The 16503-nt window shown below is 40.7% G+C and overlaps 1 protein-coding gene across 2 annotated transcripts in view; it reads right to left on the reverse strand.

Annotated features, from left to right (window-relative positions):
• inpp5a (inositol polyphosphate-5-phosphatase A) overlaps positions 1-16503 on the reverse strand; it is a 186406-nt gene that overhangs the window by 18272 nt on the left and 151631 nt on the right. For both annotated transcript variants that reach the window (XM_042502000.2, XM_042502001.2), the window contains exons 10-12: positions 15100-15195; positions 14226-14300; positions 6045-6118 (exon numbers count right to left, since the gene is read on the reverse strand). In XM_042502000.2, coding sequence (XP_042357934.1) covers positions 6045-6118; positions 14226-14300; positions 15100-15195 — 245 coding nt within the window. The remainder of the gene's footprint in view (positions 1-6044; positions 6119-14225; positions 14301-15099; positions 15196-16503) is intronic.

Consider the following 16503-nt stretch of genomic DNA (forward strand, 5'->3'; position numbering starts at 1 on the left):
ACATAGAGATACCTATGTTTGTTATCGAACTCCCAGGTCACTGGAGGCCACAAAATTCAGAACGGGTTATTTGCCCTTTTCCAGCTCAAGTTATACTTAGTGTCTTTGTAGCCACAAGAGTCTGTATGGATGGGGTGCCCAGTGGCTCAGTGGATAAAACAGCGCCCCATATACAGAGGTTGTATCCTCGCCACAGCCGCCGTGGGTTCGATTCTGGCCTCGACCCTTTGCAGCATGTTGCCCCCTCTCTCTCCCTCTTTCATGCTTAAACTGTCCTGTCCATTAAAGCCAATAAAAGCCCAAAAAATGGCTTCAGATTTTAAGTCTTTTTTTGGATTAGTTGATGCAGCTGTGGTTTTGAAGGATTGCTTCAGCCCCAAAATGACCATTTGTATATCAATTACTCACCATATGTTACATTGAATTTGTAACAAGGAGCTGAACTAAAAGTGAAACCTTTCTTTACCCTCCATAAAGCCAGACTCCATTGACATAAACAGTCATTTTACCTCACTGAACACAGGAGCTGCTGGTTTACCGCTGCCTCAATCAGTTAGATTTCATGTTATTGTGTGACTTTGGTATTTTAAAGGGTTACTTTGAATTCAAGGTCACACAATAAGACAAACAAATGAAATTATCAAAGTGAGGTAGACCAACAGCTCTCGTGCTCAGCGAGGTAACATGACCGTATTTGTCAATGGAGTCTGGCTTTGAAGAGAGAATAGATAAGCTCAGTTCCCTGTCGGACTGTCGGCTGTCTCTTTGGGAAGCACTGAGAATAAGATTGGATAAATAAGATTATACTCAACAAGCTGTGCGAGGGTTTGTAAACAAATGTTCTGATATAGTTTTGCCGATTTTTAAACATTCTATGACTTTAACTCTTCACAAATTTTATCCATTTTTGGACTCATCGTTCCCCAAGGAGGCATGTGAGAAACACTTTGATACAAATTTTTTCATGAATTCAAGGTAACATGGGATGAATAGCTGATATAAAAATGATCCTTTTGATGTTGCATATTTTAATTACGTGTTTTATCATTTTGGGACCAGGTCTGAAATAAGTAACACTTAAACATGTCATGAGTTGGAACCATAAGTAAATCAAAAGAAAAAAACATGACTGCTAGGACTTTACACACAACGGCTGCATATGAACTCACTTGTATATTAGGGCTTCAGCATTTACACTGTACCACTAAACCACTTCAGTGTAGCAGTTGTGAGAATTGCCTTGCTCAAACACACTGCAGCTCTAGCTGATGAAGGAGGAGCGACAATAACTTCCACAAACCTAAACATCCAACAACCTAGACATCCACTAACATGCTTTAAAAACAACCTGCAATTTCATTAATAACACTATCAGTACCAAGATGTTTTTTACTATATGCACATGTACCTTGTCCCCTCTCTTCCACTCTATATTCAGACCCATGGGACAGCAGCAGCACTTCTTCCATGTCTCCTCCCACCAGCACTGCACAACTTCTCCACCATCTCCCTGCACTGAAATCACTCATAATTTGTCCATTGATGGAGTTGTGCTGCTGGTCTGATGTCACTCAAAATCTCCCTCAAAGCCTATTCCCAGTAACCATGTTACAGGCAGAATACATTCTTCCACTGCTCCCTCATTGTCCACTGCATTTCCTCCTGAAGCTGGGGTCCCGATTCAATTTCTGCATCGATCTCGTGCAAAAAAAAAAGGCCAGAGAAATCAGATCAGAGGATAGTACTAAAAGCTTTCCCCTAAATCAATCAAAATACATGAATAAGTTACTGGTGCCTTAGTATGTTTTAGGGGATATTACCTTAGTTATGCCATTTCAAATATGAAATCAAAAGTACCATAATGTATGATAAAACTTTCCATTATTTTCAGTCAAATGGCCACGCTGCAGCCTATGTAAAGATAATGACCTAATGGCTTGTTGCAGTCTGCTGCATTAAACACAGGAGAAACTTAAATAAATGCTCGGTTTGAGATTAATAGACTCATCTTTCCCCTCTCAGCATGCTGGTTGAGTAAACTAGTAGCCATACACGGGCTCCTGTGTGTATGAGTGTATGATGAGTCGTCCCGCAGCAGCCGACTGGCTCCAGGTCCAACTGTGACAAGACCCGGGTAAATTCCTCACTCCGGTGCAAAAGTACTTAGACTTGTCACGGCCAACTATGACAGATGACTTTTTGAAAGTAAAGAGATATGCATTTTACGGCCAGCAGCCTCTGCAGCGACGCGGGGGAAGAATTTGTGCGTGTATATATGATGACAGAGATGCATGTCTGCCAAAATTGGATATCCATTCCAAAAAAAAAAAAAAAAGAAAATGAAAGGGAGCCACTGGCGAAGACACAATTTTCTGCATTGAGGCTATTTCAAAGTAAAGTTGAGTACCACAGTTGGTATTTTTAAGGGCTCATGTATGCTCAATGTTATATAGAGAGCAGGAGACAGACAGAGTCCTTTGTCCGTACTCTGCGTTTATTTTGTCCATACTTGTGGACGTTTTCTGAAAGCTGATGGATTAGGACAAAACAGAGCAGTGCCACTGTAGACTATGAAGGCAGAGGGGTGTAGTTCAAGCAAGATACGACTGTAAGAGACAAAGGAAGAAATTTAAATAATGCTGGAACAGACCATATCGGTAATATATAATAATATAATAAAATCAGTGAAAAGAAGTCTTCGTCCATATGCTTATGTATTTAACTGCCTCACAGATCTTCACCATCTATTATGCTGCCTACATTATTACGACCTCCTCTACTGTCGCCTTGTTTTTTGTTGTGTGAAACTTTTGACAAATCCGTTGGCTGAATCTGTGACAATGTTAAGGATGCATGGAAATATGAGGGTATGAACGTCTGAAAATTCTGAAATGGATGTATCTATTTTTTTTGTATATATGTAAGGGGAGAATAAATCAGCCTAAAAGATATAGACTCAAAATTTTGGCACCTAGGAGTGCATCTGGATGACAATGCTGGGTTCAGACAGTAGGCAGAAGCAGGAGAAGCTCCCTGAAGCTGTCCATGGAGCTTCATTGACGGGCTCACCAGCCATGGGGCATTTTGCAGCATGGACAACTGAGCTTTGTAAAGCTTCTGACAGGAAGCCTGCCACCAGGCTTCACTGGCTTCCCTGGGAGCCAAAAGTATAACTGCAGCGCCAACAGTTTCAGCCATTCGGTCTTGTTTTTTTTTCTGTTTTACTTTAGAAATAGCCTTGTATCACTGCTGTTTGTTATTGTGTTACATACTAGCATTACATGCATTACATACCTATTCCACATTTTTGTCAATAGTGTCTAAACAGAGAAAAAGAGACGAGCAGACACACACACACACACACACACACACAAATAAGCAAGTTGCTTTGAGTGTTACTTCAAAGGGTAGAAGAGCAGAAATCCTTGCTGACTGCAGCTTGTCCAAAAATTGCATTTTTGTTTTGAGCCTCCAGAAAAAGTAAAGTACTGGGATAAAGTACCTTTTGGGTATCGGTTCAATTGTGAATTGACCCATACGCATCATATCAGTCACTTTGTGTTATCCAGTCCTTGGTCAACCTTGACAGCATGTCTCATTTGGTGACAACTTCCTCTCCACCACTGGACAACAGACAGAATTATCTTGCAGATTAAATGTTTGAAACTAGTATTGATTTATAGATTTGAACAAAAGTGAACCGTTTGTGTGCATGAGTGTGTGCGTGTGTCAGTGAGGGTGTGTTCTGATGGCCTGCGTTAAAAAGAGTAATAACCTCACAGATGGCGAGGGGCAGGTCCGGAGCAGGCTATGTGATGGAGAACAATCGTTGAGGCTTGATTGCTCAAGGAGCACAAGGCAGACCTGACAGGGGGAGGGGTACCAGTATATGTGTGTGTGTGTTGGGTGTGTGTGTGTATGTATGAAGTGGGAGGAGGGGGTTGTTTAAGTTTAACTAGGCCACTGCTACCCATTACAAGGCTGACAATGATGTGGTTTGTCGCGCGCACCGAGTAGATCAAATCAAATTTCATATGCTGCTCCCGGGTTTCATCTATTTGATTCATCATCACCTCAAGTATGTGAGAATCATTTGTATTCTTCCGCAGCAGCACGTTCATTCCTCCCTGTGGAGAGATGATTCAGTATTATATGGATAGGTGCAAAAGTCAGCCAGTGTAAAAGGACAATAAATCCACCTGTCACTTATGCAAAGTGATGTAAATGGGGTCCCTGATTAAGACACAGAGTCATTTAAAAAACAGGGACTGGCAGAACCTTGACACATGCACTCACACACACACACACACACACAATCTCCCACTCAAAGCCCCTCACACACACATCTAATGCTTTGATAGCTCTATGTATCTCAAGCCTACTCTCTCTCACACACACACACTAAAATCCCCCGCCGCCCTGCGCCTGCCACTAGAGCAGTTTATCAAGTAATTATTGTTTGATTACAGCGTTTCATTATCTGCACTGATTGAGTCACAACCGACGGCAAAGGTCAAGCGCCATTAACGCGCTGCTCCCGAAACATATTTCCACGCCGGCCGCGTGTTTGCCCTCCCTCTCCTCTGAAAGGGCTAATTGCAAATGCATTTGTTTGAGGAAGAGGAGAGGAGACCACCCCGCTCCAGTCTCCCCCAAGTCCCACTGAGATGGAATATCAATGCTGCCCAAAGCGTTCACACAGCGACACACACATACACACACACACACACACACACACACACACACACACACTTATGAAAAAACATACACATGGGAGCAGTTTGGGATCCTATCCAATCATACTTAACAACTGATAGCCATCAAATGCAGATCCAACAGCTTTCATAAAACCATTTTGGACAATAAGGGGGTGATTGACTTCATCTGATTTTACATATTAATAATGAGTCCTTATGGCCAAGATCTGGTCAGCATATTCACTGCATTTACCAACGTGTGATATCAGTATGTGAGGGAAAACTCAGGCTTTAGGGTTTACTCTCTTTATGTTGTTGTCTTCATTCTGTCATTTTGTTGCTGTCACCTGAAATCCATCACTGAATTTGGGAATTTAGACATTTTTAATAAATTGAAGAATTAAGACTTCCTTTATAATTTAAGAAATGTGTTATAGACTATATAAAAAATTCAAACCCCAATGAATTATTTAAAAAATGCATTGAAAGCAAAGCATAAAAGAGTATTCTTTTTTTTTTTAAATACTTTTATTTTTTATCATTATTTCATCTTTTTTAAACAAAAAGACTATTTCTCAGCTCATGAAAAATTAAATTGACTTTATATTTTGAGAAGTTGGCATACATACAGGGTTCTTCTGCCTATGGCACTTAAGCTAGAGTCTATGAATATCTCTGTCTGTCTTATAGCCCAATGAGATCTAATATTGGAAATAAAACAACAACACAATAAACTTTCAACATTAAATAAAATTGTAGACTTGTAAAAACAAACAAATGAAAAAAAAACCCAAAGGGCCATATTTTTGTCATAGTGCAACCAATCAAACCAATTCCGCGCGTAGCGCAGAGCGCATCATGCACGGGACGCCAAGTGCCAACAGGTGGGAGGTTCATTCAAATGAGGCAGTACAAAGTGAGTTTTTAGTATTTCAGTGGAAAACATGTCTTAAATATTGTGCTGAGAATAGACATCATCTTCACATGATCTTAGACCTGTTTCTGGTAGAATGTCATTCTTCTGCCAAATGCTTTTTTCAACAAGAGCAAACTAAATATTTGTGCAAATGTGCAGCAATAACAGATTAATAACCCCTTGATCTATATTTAACTTCACCCAGCCCTAAGCACCCAATGCACCCAAGACCTGCTGGACCAAAGAAACATCTCGAGCCTGTGGCTCTTCCTCTGATTTGCCATACCAACAGCCATGCTGCTGGAGTGGCTAAAAAAAACTTGATATTAATGCATGAATGTCAGACAGTGGAACTAAATCTCAGAACAATATAGGTTTTTCGACATCAGGAGTGTGAATGCATATGTGTGTGATGTGAAATGGCTCTGTACCTGGGCGGGAAAGAGATCTCCAGTTCATGCAGCTGATCCTTGAACACCGACAGCTCTTTGTCGTAAGCTAAAAGCTGTGGAAAGAAAAAAAAGAAAGAGACATTTCAACGATTATGAAACAAATGTTTATTAAGTTTTGAAATCAAGGGAACATTAATGGAGCTGAATGCTCTTTTTCAGCTCTGCCCTGCTTTACATTCACAAAGTTCACACACTCTTGTCTAAAAGTCGGCTGGCAAAAACAGTTTTCCACTGAGCAGTTATCAGTCCTGATGAGCAGTTTTGGGATTATGAATATCGTCCAAACGATGTGTACTCAGACTTGAGCTTGGTTTCCCCAACAAACAGACAAATCCCAAGACAATTCAAGGACAATAAGAAGCCTCTTCTGATTCAGACAGTTTGATTCAATATCTGATATTAAGTGAACCTAGATTATTGGGCCTCAGCAAGGGGTGGATAAAAATAAGCCAAATCAGAGTTTAGGAGAGTAGATATCATCTTTTGGTGTATTTTGATATTTTTATGTTCCGCACGCTGGCTAAAATTGACAGCAATTGACCAGTCGTGTGTGTGTGTTACCAGCCCAGTCCTACTGGGGGTCTATCTCCCCACACTGACAGTGCATCCACACACTCTTCATCAATCATGTCTCCTCACCCAGCTGTACTCACTCACTAGAGTGTACACACGAACGTCCCCCAATTTCCCCCCTTTCACAAAACCCATAAATCATTAGTGAAAAGTGCAATTAGCGGCTCCTTGTACACATTAATTATCTGGGAGATGAACAGGTAGTGCGGGCACCTGCATGACTGCCTCCGTGAGAGACTGACAGCGACGTTTCCCAGCAACCCCGCAGGACCTCGCGCTAGCCCCACCCTTTCCTTTCAGACAGGAAGACACGGAGATGAAGCCGAGACATGTTTGTTTGGTGGTAAATTGGGCTATTGTACATGTTTCAAACAGCGGGCTACAATTATGGCCTCATGAAGACCTCATCCTAGATGCTATGAGTCTGACATCGGTTGTATAGGCGGCTTGACGTTAATGACATTACATTGGTGTACTACATGCAGCAGTATGTTGATAGCTACATGATGAAATATAAGCGGAGATGATGTGCTGGTAATACTTGGAAGGACGTTCTCACAAAGTGGGACATGGGAGGAGGGATATTATTATATCAGCAGAAGGAAACTGCAGTCTTCCATCTACGTTGACATATTTATGTTGTGCATGTATGACCGTGTAAGCATTGTTTGTCTTCACAGCACTGTTGAGTACACACAAACACACACACACACACACACACACACACACACACACACACATATATATATAAAGATATAAAGCCAAAGTCCAGTATGTGCCTTTACGATGACAGTAAGTGTGTGTGTGTGTATGTGTGATTATGTGTCAGTGGTGTAGAACAGTGGCCATTACTTGCAGGCAGAGGGGCCTCCCAGACGGAGTCTCAGTGGTTCAGGAGGGCAGATGTGATGCATTCATCAAACTCACACTGCCGGGGTCACAGGAGAGACTCACACACTGTGGATGAGGGATGGCTGAGAAGGGGATGCAACCCCACGCTCCACTGTACACCCCGTCTCACAATCCAGCCAATGATACCTTCTTCTAGTGTGTGTGTGTGTGTGTGTGTGTGTGTGTGTGTGTGTGTGTGTGTGTGTGCGTGTGTGTGGTGCAGCCCGCCTGAAACTGGATTTATGTGGCCGATACCAATGATTAAGCTTTAAAAGAAATTTGATAATTCATTTTTCAACTGGAACTTGTAAATAAAGTACATTTTTGAAAATAAGATGATTGACTGTCCGACTAAATGTCTCTCCTTCTCTTCCTGAGTTGTGATGTTTAATAATGGACAGAAAAGTATTTTTGGAGAACATTATGATGTCACAGTGAAGTTGACCTTTTCGAAATAAATGCATTACTTAATGATTTTACCCTATTATTCATTTGTGTGAAACTTTGTCATAATTAGTGTATGAATTCCCGAGTTATGGCCAAAAGTGTGTTTTGTGAGGTCACAGTGACCAGAAATAAACATGTTTACAGCCGGTGTTCGTCTCTAAATCTAATTTCCTCATTCATGACAACTGTATGAGAGGTGAATTTACATAACTCACCTGTTTTATAAAGGCTTAAAATAAAAAAAGGTAGGATACTCTACCCTTGCTCCTCCACAGCACCTCCCTATCGCCCATATATGGTCAATTCAGACTCAAAATAACCAACTTGGCAATGGCCTAAATGCTGAGCTCAAGGCTTTAAAATGGGAGTCTACAAACCACTGGGTGACGTCACAGTGGCTACGTCCATTATGTTTACAGTCTATGGGCTGATGCTACATGGCAAAACGTCAGCATCCTCACCAGTGATGAGTCATGCAGTAAACAAGGTAAAGAAACAGCATTGTTCTTGCATTGCAGAGTAGAGCTACTTAGTGGATTAGTGGTTCATATGATGAGCAAGACTTATGTCATCATAGCATAACCTTGTTTGGCTATTTAACCTACATACTTGTACAACTGCAGTGAACGCCATTTGGGTTTGGTTATTACAGTAGTTATTACTTTAGGCTGTAAGAGAGTTAGCTGGACATTCTTTCCACTTTGGATTTTGAGGAAGCTTAAAAAAATTAACCAACATCTAAACTCTTTATACAGAGTATTACTCTAACTAATACAAAGCACACTACTTCAACATGGAGAAATCAAAAGCTTGACGGAGACAGTCACGGTGGCAAAGCTATGACTGGACAACCGCTGCTCGTTGGAGGGGTTTAATGAGTGGTCAATTATGTAAACACTGGCTAATAGTAATTTTACTAAATAAACTTTTCAAAATTTGCCAAAATCTATAATGAGAGGCACATTTTGCACAGGGATGCACAATAATATTGGCATCTCATTGGTACTGGCAGATATTGGCTTTAACATGAAATATCAGAATCGGCCAACACACTGATTTTTGCCGATACACAAACCTATGTGTTTTTGAATTAACAAAGTGAACATGTACAAAACTTTAAGCCTAAATTGTAGCATTTTTCTTATTTTGCACTATGAATGACTATTACATGCCCTGAAAAGCATTGTATTTTATGTCTCCATCTGCTGGTAGACCATTATGATGAGAGTATGCATAATATCATGTTAATTATACTATAAAAGAGGGTTGATGATCGCTGAAATAAGGTGGAAAAAAAGTGGATATATCAATATCGGCAAAATGAGTTGTAATATATCCGTGTATAGGATATCGGCAAAATATCCATTATTGTACATTAAAAAAAAATTACAGGTGGAAAATATACATTTCAATCATCTCTGGTGGACAACTTTGAAAAAGACGAGACTGCTTCTAAATGACCTCAGGCATGTCTTTGGCATTTCTGTACTGAAATGCTTGTTGGCTGTCCAATACATATATTGGCAGAAAGCTTACATTCACCGATATATTGGCCCAGCTGATTTATCGGTCTAGCTCTAATGTGAGACATGGGGGGGTTGAAAGTTAAGGTGTGTCAGACTATACTGAGCAATGCATGCTCATAGTGGTATAATAGTGACTGCACAAATCAATAATTGAAGGTTTTCTATGGATGCACCTTTATCATGTTCACAGGAGTGATTCTGTTTGTTTGACTAAAGCACCTCAGACTGTGTTTGTGACAGTTTAAACAGGCGACGAGCAACATATGGCTGTGTGTATCTTCAGTGTGCGTGTCTTAAGTGAATGTTGAGTAATTCATTCAGGTGAGTGAAAACCCCTACAGCAACAAATTTCACACTACATTTAATTCCAGGTCAATTAAGCATAATGCTCTGCTGCTCTGCCAGGTCAGTGGTTTAAAAAAACCCTGCTTATATTGGTTCAAGGCCTCATGACATTATAAAGCCAGGAGTAGTTTGTCAACCAGAAATGACCTTGGGAGTTGTGGAGGAGGTGGTGCGAGATGATGCAGCTCTGGCAATATCTGAGAGGGAAAAAGATGAAGAAGTGTCTGAATAAAAACTACCCTGTCATAGGCTCAAATTTCTGACTCTGCTTGGATGATCAGCGTGCTCTTAAATCAGAGTGGCAGTGATAGTTAGGAGGCAGGAAGTTGAGGGGGGTAAAAAAAAGGGAATACGAGGTCTTTGGCCCCCGACTGTCCCTCTCACTGTGCTGACCACCTGTAATTGTGCTTTGATTTACGCGTTGTCAAATATCCCCTGTGACAACACCTGCTGCCATTAAAAGCCATCAATAAATGCTGGGGTGAAAGGTCATTTAATTTGATTTTTACACCTCGCACTTGGCTTTCATTGCAGGGGCCATATTTTTCCTTCTTTTTATGGGATCTTCATTATTTTGTGTGGAAAAGCTATAAACTGTCGCTGGCAGGGGGGGTGGCCGATTGGTGTTGAGAGGGACTGACCCAAACAAAACACGACATTACAGTACACTGAACCTCTGAACTCTCCTTAGCATGTTATATAAGTTATGTAGAGAGGAAGGGATTTAGACAAAATTTAAAAACGTCAGAAAATGGACACCAACTTCTAAAATATTGGCACAACTGTGGCTTTTTTTCCACAATTAGAAGCTTTGTCAGAGGAACAATGAAAAACTCAGGTTGAACATAGCCATATAACCACAAACGGGGTTGGGGAGTAACAATATACATGTACCTAAGTTACTTATTTAAAATACACAAAATGAGTAACTGCATTCAGTTACAATTACAGTTTAAATCGGTGGCATTCTAAATACAGTTACTAAGTTTAAACAAAGATCATGTTTGCTTGTTTTATTTGCTCTAACAATGCATCTTAACTAAAAGCCTGCATGGCATGGACGTGTCAGTTTGACTGCATTGTTCTTTGTTGTAATGTTCCAAATGGTATTGAGTGACGGAACGTTGCCATTTGGGGACTCTGAACGCACCCCCCCTTTCTATGTATTCCCCTCGCTCCCTTTGAAAGCATGGTCCGACCTATCTGATGGTGTCCCTGTTATGCTTATTTTATGAACTGTGTTTCTTTGCTGACATCTTTAATAAACCAAATCTACCAGCATGTAATCTAAGTAATGTCCTGCTTTGGACGGGGCAGCAGCAAAACATATTTCAGCCGCCTAAAAAAACAAATGTCAGTTTAAGTGTATGCTATATTTGAGTATTTGATCTGCTTAACCTTACACAATAGCTGATGGAGGCAGCGACAGAGAGGCAACTCCGCATTTTGATGGAGTAAAATTACTGTTTTTCTTAATGGCATCTGGTGTTTTTGACATAACAGCTTGAAATCCCCGTCGATAAGGGCTATCTTTTAGCAAGGTTAAGTGGAGAATATATTCTAAGTCTAACATATACTTAAACTGATATTAATTTGTTTAGGTGGCTTTAAACTAATCAATTGAGTCAAAGTTTGCTAACTACCATTTGATTATATGTACGTGACACAGCGGTTTTCTGCCCGTAAGTTACTATTTAGGTATTTAGAATATGTTACTTAGTTTCAGTAATCTAATGGAATACGTTACTCATGACATTTTAGGAGTGTATTTAGGTATTCAGTAATCTGTTGTGGAATATGTTCAAAAAGTAACCTACCCAACACTGACCACTGGTAAGCACATGTGTACTATCTATTCTGATAATACTACATAAGCAGCCAATACTCTGTGGAACCATTCAAAAAAGGAGGTGAGCTAAACAAAGAGACAACCAGGGACAGCATCAGTTTATATAAATCCTATAAGGTCAGATTTCATTTAGCAGGGCCTCTGTATTGCCACTTAAGAGCCTTGGCAGGTAAAAAAAATGAAAAAACTTGAGCGGCATTTGTTCTTTATTCCTTTATGTCCCCTCATGTTGAAAACGTCTCCGGGCTTTTGAGTAATGCTGAGGGCTACGCCGCCAGCATGACAAGAAGAGGCAAGCCAGACAGAAAGGTTCATCACTTACTACGGCTAGTACACAAACGCACCCTCCTCTCCTGGTCCCCCATCTGCCGACACCACACTGATAAAGTTACAATAAAGAGATACTGAAACAAAATCAATGGGGATGGAGGTGGGGGACGGCCCCGCGGGTGTGTGCTCCAGGAGAGGAAGAATCTGTGCCGATCTACGGATGCACAATACGCATGCACTCACACAAAAACACACACACCATTGCCCCTCCCATTTCTCTACCGGAGCAAGGCCCCACGGTGCCCCTTGACGCCATGAGCGCCCGGAAAATTTAATCTTCCCAAATACTCATCAGGGCTCTCCATCGTCCCACCGTGACAGCGCCGGGGATAATTAATTATACAATTTCGATGGGAATATCGACTAAACAAACCTATTAATCATAGCAAAAGTCAATAGGCATGGACACATTCAATCATGTCCCGGCCAATGATTACTCCTCTCAAAATACAATAATTATTTTCAAGAGCTGCCTCGAATTAAATTTCTGTCAAGCTGGTACAAGTCTTGCAGTTGATGAAGGATGCAATGGATTTTTTTTTCTTCCCTACTTCCCCAGTGGAGGAGTGTGAGGAGGGACATTTATCCTTTTGGAAAGGTAGTTTGTTTTATAAGGATCATAACATGGTGTGTTTAACTAGACCATGACCATCAGATTATCTCTGATGCCCCCATTATGTCATCCATCTTGTCAGGCTTGGTGAGGAGGAGCATAGGGAGGAGGAAGGCGGGGGGTGCCTGAGCCTCCTACAGCTGCTGTTACACACTTCCTACACATTTCTGCTGATCAGATTCAATGATTCTCCAATGTCCAACAGGACAATGTGTAAAGTCAATATCTTTCAGCATCTGAGTCCTTTCAAATCTATCTTCAGTTAAATAGCTGGATGATGTCTCTTCCTGTTGTTTTAGTGAACTACCTTCATCACTAGAGGACTTTTAAAATGATTTTATCCATGAACAACAATCCAAGAATAACACTTTTTCAGCACAGATTGCGTCTTTCTCAAAAATAACCCGATTTCCAACTGGTAGGTGAAACAGACCGTCTTGTTCACATGCTGAAATTGTGCATCCATGCTTTACTAAATCCACAGAGTCAGGCTGAGTTTTGGGTGAGCATTGTGCAACTTCAGTGCAGTGCTAAAAAAGCTGATACAGAACATGGTAATATGTTATATGGTCTTACAGTGCAGAAAAAGTTTCTTTTGTAAATTTAAAGGAACCCAACAGAGGAAGAGTGTGTGGAGTAACTACCTTTCAACTCGGGTTATAGGGTAATAATACCGTTAAAACAATTGCTTTAATAATAAAGCTATATAAAGTACTGTTATAATACAGTTAAATAAAGTACTGTCCCACCCCTACTTTCAAGATTCAGTGCATTCAGTGCACAATCATAAAGAAGAGCAATGCTGAAAAAGAGCATTTACAGATGAAAATATGCAGTGACACAGTCTAATTGTTAGGCATGCAAACAGTGCAGTCAAAAGTAAAAATATAATTTTCACACACAATTAAATTCATAATCATCAATCATCACCTACAACCTCTATTATGCTTTTACACTATGTGACCAACAACATAAATAAACTCTATGCTTCCAGACAAGTGTCTTCACAGTCCATTCTGTTGATGTGTAGGTGTGTGTGCGCCCTTCACGGGGTTTTTAACAAGGTCCAACTTTGACTACTTAATGTAATATATAGCCATATAAAAGACAAAGTGTGTGCCGGGTGTTTTTCTTCTGCAGACATTTAACACTCACCTCATTGACACAAAGCCTCATTTAAAAGTTATTCCAAAGACATTTTGCCCCACAGCAGGGACAAAGAGAGTGTGTGTTAGGCTGAAGTGACGTGAGGGCATCAGCGAGAGTATCTGCATGACTCAGGTCAGCAGCTGCAGCGATGACTTGTTTGCACAAGAGCTTATTTACCTTTACACAACCCTTTCTGTACCTGCTATCCAAATATGGAGAAAAAAAACGAATTTTGTAGCTGCATTTAAACTTTTGACTTTCATTCTGTTGTGCTCGGTCCCTTTCAGAGATAATCAGTTTAAATGGCAGCTGTTGTTACAGTGAATAAAAAAAGGTCTGCACAGTTGATAAAAGTAAATTAGACTTGTAATAAACAAGTGGAGAAATGAGAGAGCAGATGGATATATAAGGGGTTCGGAAGCAAAGGGGTGACTTACTGAGGTCCCATTGTTTTCCCGGAAAACGTCCTGGTTGACATAATTAAAAAGCTTCTTTTCAAGTTGAAGAACAACCTGGATCAGTGCAAGAGAGAAACGGTGTTCTGATTAATACCAATACTAATGTGAACTGCACTTTGTAATTAGAGCACTAATGAACAGCAGTGTGCTGCAGAGGCAGACAGCACTGTTAATTCTACACATGTCTCACTGAGGCATCACAGCACTTTACACTGCATGTTAACACAACCTGCAATACCTCAAGCTGAGGTATATGACATACGTACGACTACAAAATAATTAGCACTAGAGTGTTTAATTACAAGTCTAGAGGTGCAATTTTCCTTTTTGACATGCATTATAGTAGATGCAACACCATATTCAGAAATTTTGAAGCCAAATCTGTTCAGTTTAATAGTATCTCCACAGAGGGGGTTAGGTAAATCCACACAAATATGACATGCCTACTTCAACTCTGACATGCATATTCTCACCATTGACCAGAAAGCATTTAATAGGGAGCTATTTTAGCTTAATTGCTGTTTTTATGCAAAATTATCGAGATATATATCATGTATCAAGATACCTAAAAATAGCGCAATATAATCTTCAGCCCATATCGCCAAGCCCTACTTTAGACTTAATACTTAATGACACCAGAAGTTTGAGACTTACTTCTCTGGTTTCTGGCTTTGAGAGAGCTCATGTTCACTAATATTTGACTGAACTTTTTTAGGCCATGCAAATAAAGATATTGGAATTCTTCATTTAGCTGGTGTTCCCCTTCAAATTCACTCATAAATATATGTTCAATTTTAATGAGGTTATGACAAGTTGGTATTGGGACAGGCGGCGTTAATGTGGTACAGCTTACCTTTCGGTCATTGTCACTTTCTCGGAATATTAGCTTGTCGACTTCATTGGTGTCGGCGGCTCTGACTGTCTGCATGGTGGCAGTGGAGCAGAGACTCTGGAGGAGAGAGGAAGAGAGTGAGTGATCACACAGGTACAAGGAAGGAAGAAAAGAATGTGAAGGCCAAATTACATTAAGAGCGCAAGAGTGGTGGTTCATGAGAATTTTTTTGATATGTATGATTTATTTTATCATCATACATATCAAAAGTGTAGCCAAACCACACACCATCACACACATGCACACAGCACTTTATAATACACTGAGAGCAAACTTAGTGCAGCCCTACGCCCAACATCATGCACCACACTGCACCGCATTTGAAAGATTTTTAAAGAACCATTCCACAAACTAGCACCTCACTGTCCCTTCTCTTTATCTGGGTCTATGTACTGACCCCATGGACTGTGTGCATGGTTAAATTCCCCTTTGTGGACTCTTTTAACAATTAGTTAAACATTCGACCATCTGTGTTTGAAGACAGTTGAATGAGGTAATCCCTCAGCCAGTGGTTCCCATACCGCGCGGCAGAGACTGGGTGACCTGATTGAAATTCAAAGCACAGATTAGATAATCGGGTCAAGCCAATATAGCGAGCAGAAAAAGGCCCTTTAGACCGAAATGTCACAAATCAGTCCTGCTTCGGCCATGAAGAAACGGCACACCAGATTAGAACAAACACCATGCCCTGAGAGAAAGTGGAACAACTCTCTGCAGACCCCCCACACGCACGCACGCACTCACACACACACACACACACACACACACACACACACACACACACCCACACACACACACACACACACACACACACACACACACACACACACCCCAACACTGCCTCAACTCCATTCCTTCATGCTCACCCCCCACTCTGCAAAAGCAACTTTCTAAAGCCCTAACAAATCGCTCCATCTTTCACTCATTTAGGCCATCCAAATGCAGGGTCAATATGGTCCCCTGGCAGCCAAATGCTAATGCGCTTAAGTGCGCTTAAGCAGCTTTGTGCAATGAATAGGCCAAAGAAGGAGCTAGTGAGAAGGGCAAGAGATACTTTCCCTGTCAAAAAGTCATTGTAGCCACAGTTACTGAAGGCAACCACAGAAAGTCATTTTTGCCATCTTTGATTAGCGCCAACTGCAGAAAACGTGCTCACACGATAAACTTTTTGTTTAAAAAAATTCATTTCAGACACAGAAGCCAAAATATTGGATAATTTCTTGACAGCGAAGTGACAACTGTGAGCGTGAAATAATAAATAAAAATGTTTTCAAATAGGCATTAATTAATAAATTGCTTTTGGATTCTACAAACATCGGGGTCTTGTGATTCTTCCTTGGAGCCCCCTTCTGCCGTCCTCTTTAC

The sequence above is a fragment of the Plectropomus leopardus genome, chromosome 13 (genome assembly GCF_026936395.1).
Source record: "Plectropomus leopardus strain MGB_pleo_1.0 chromosome 13, ASM2693639v1, whole genome shotgun sequence".
Classification (NCBI taxonomy): Eukaryota; Metazoa; Chordata; class Actinopteri; order Perciformes; family Serranidae; genus Plectropomus; species Plectropomus leopardus.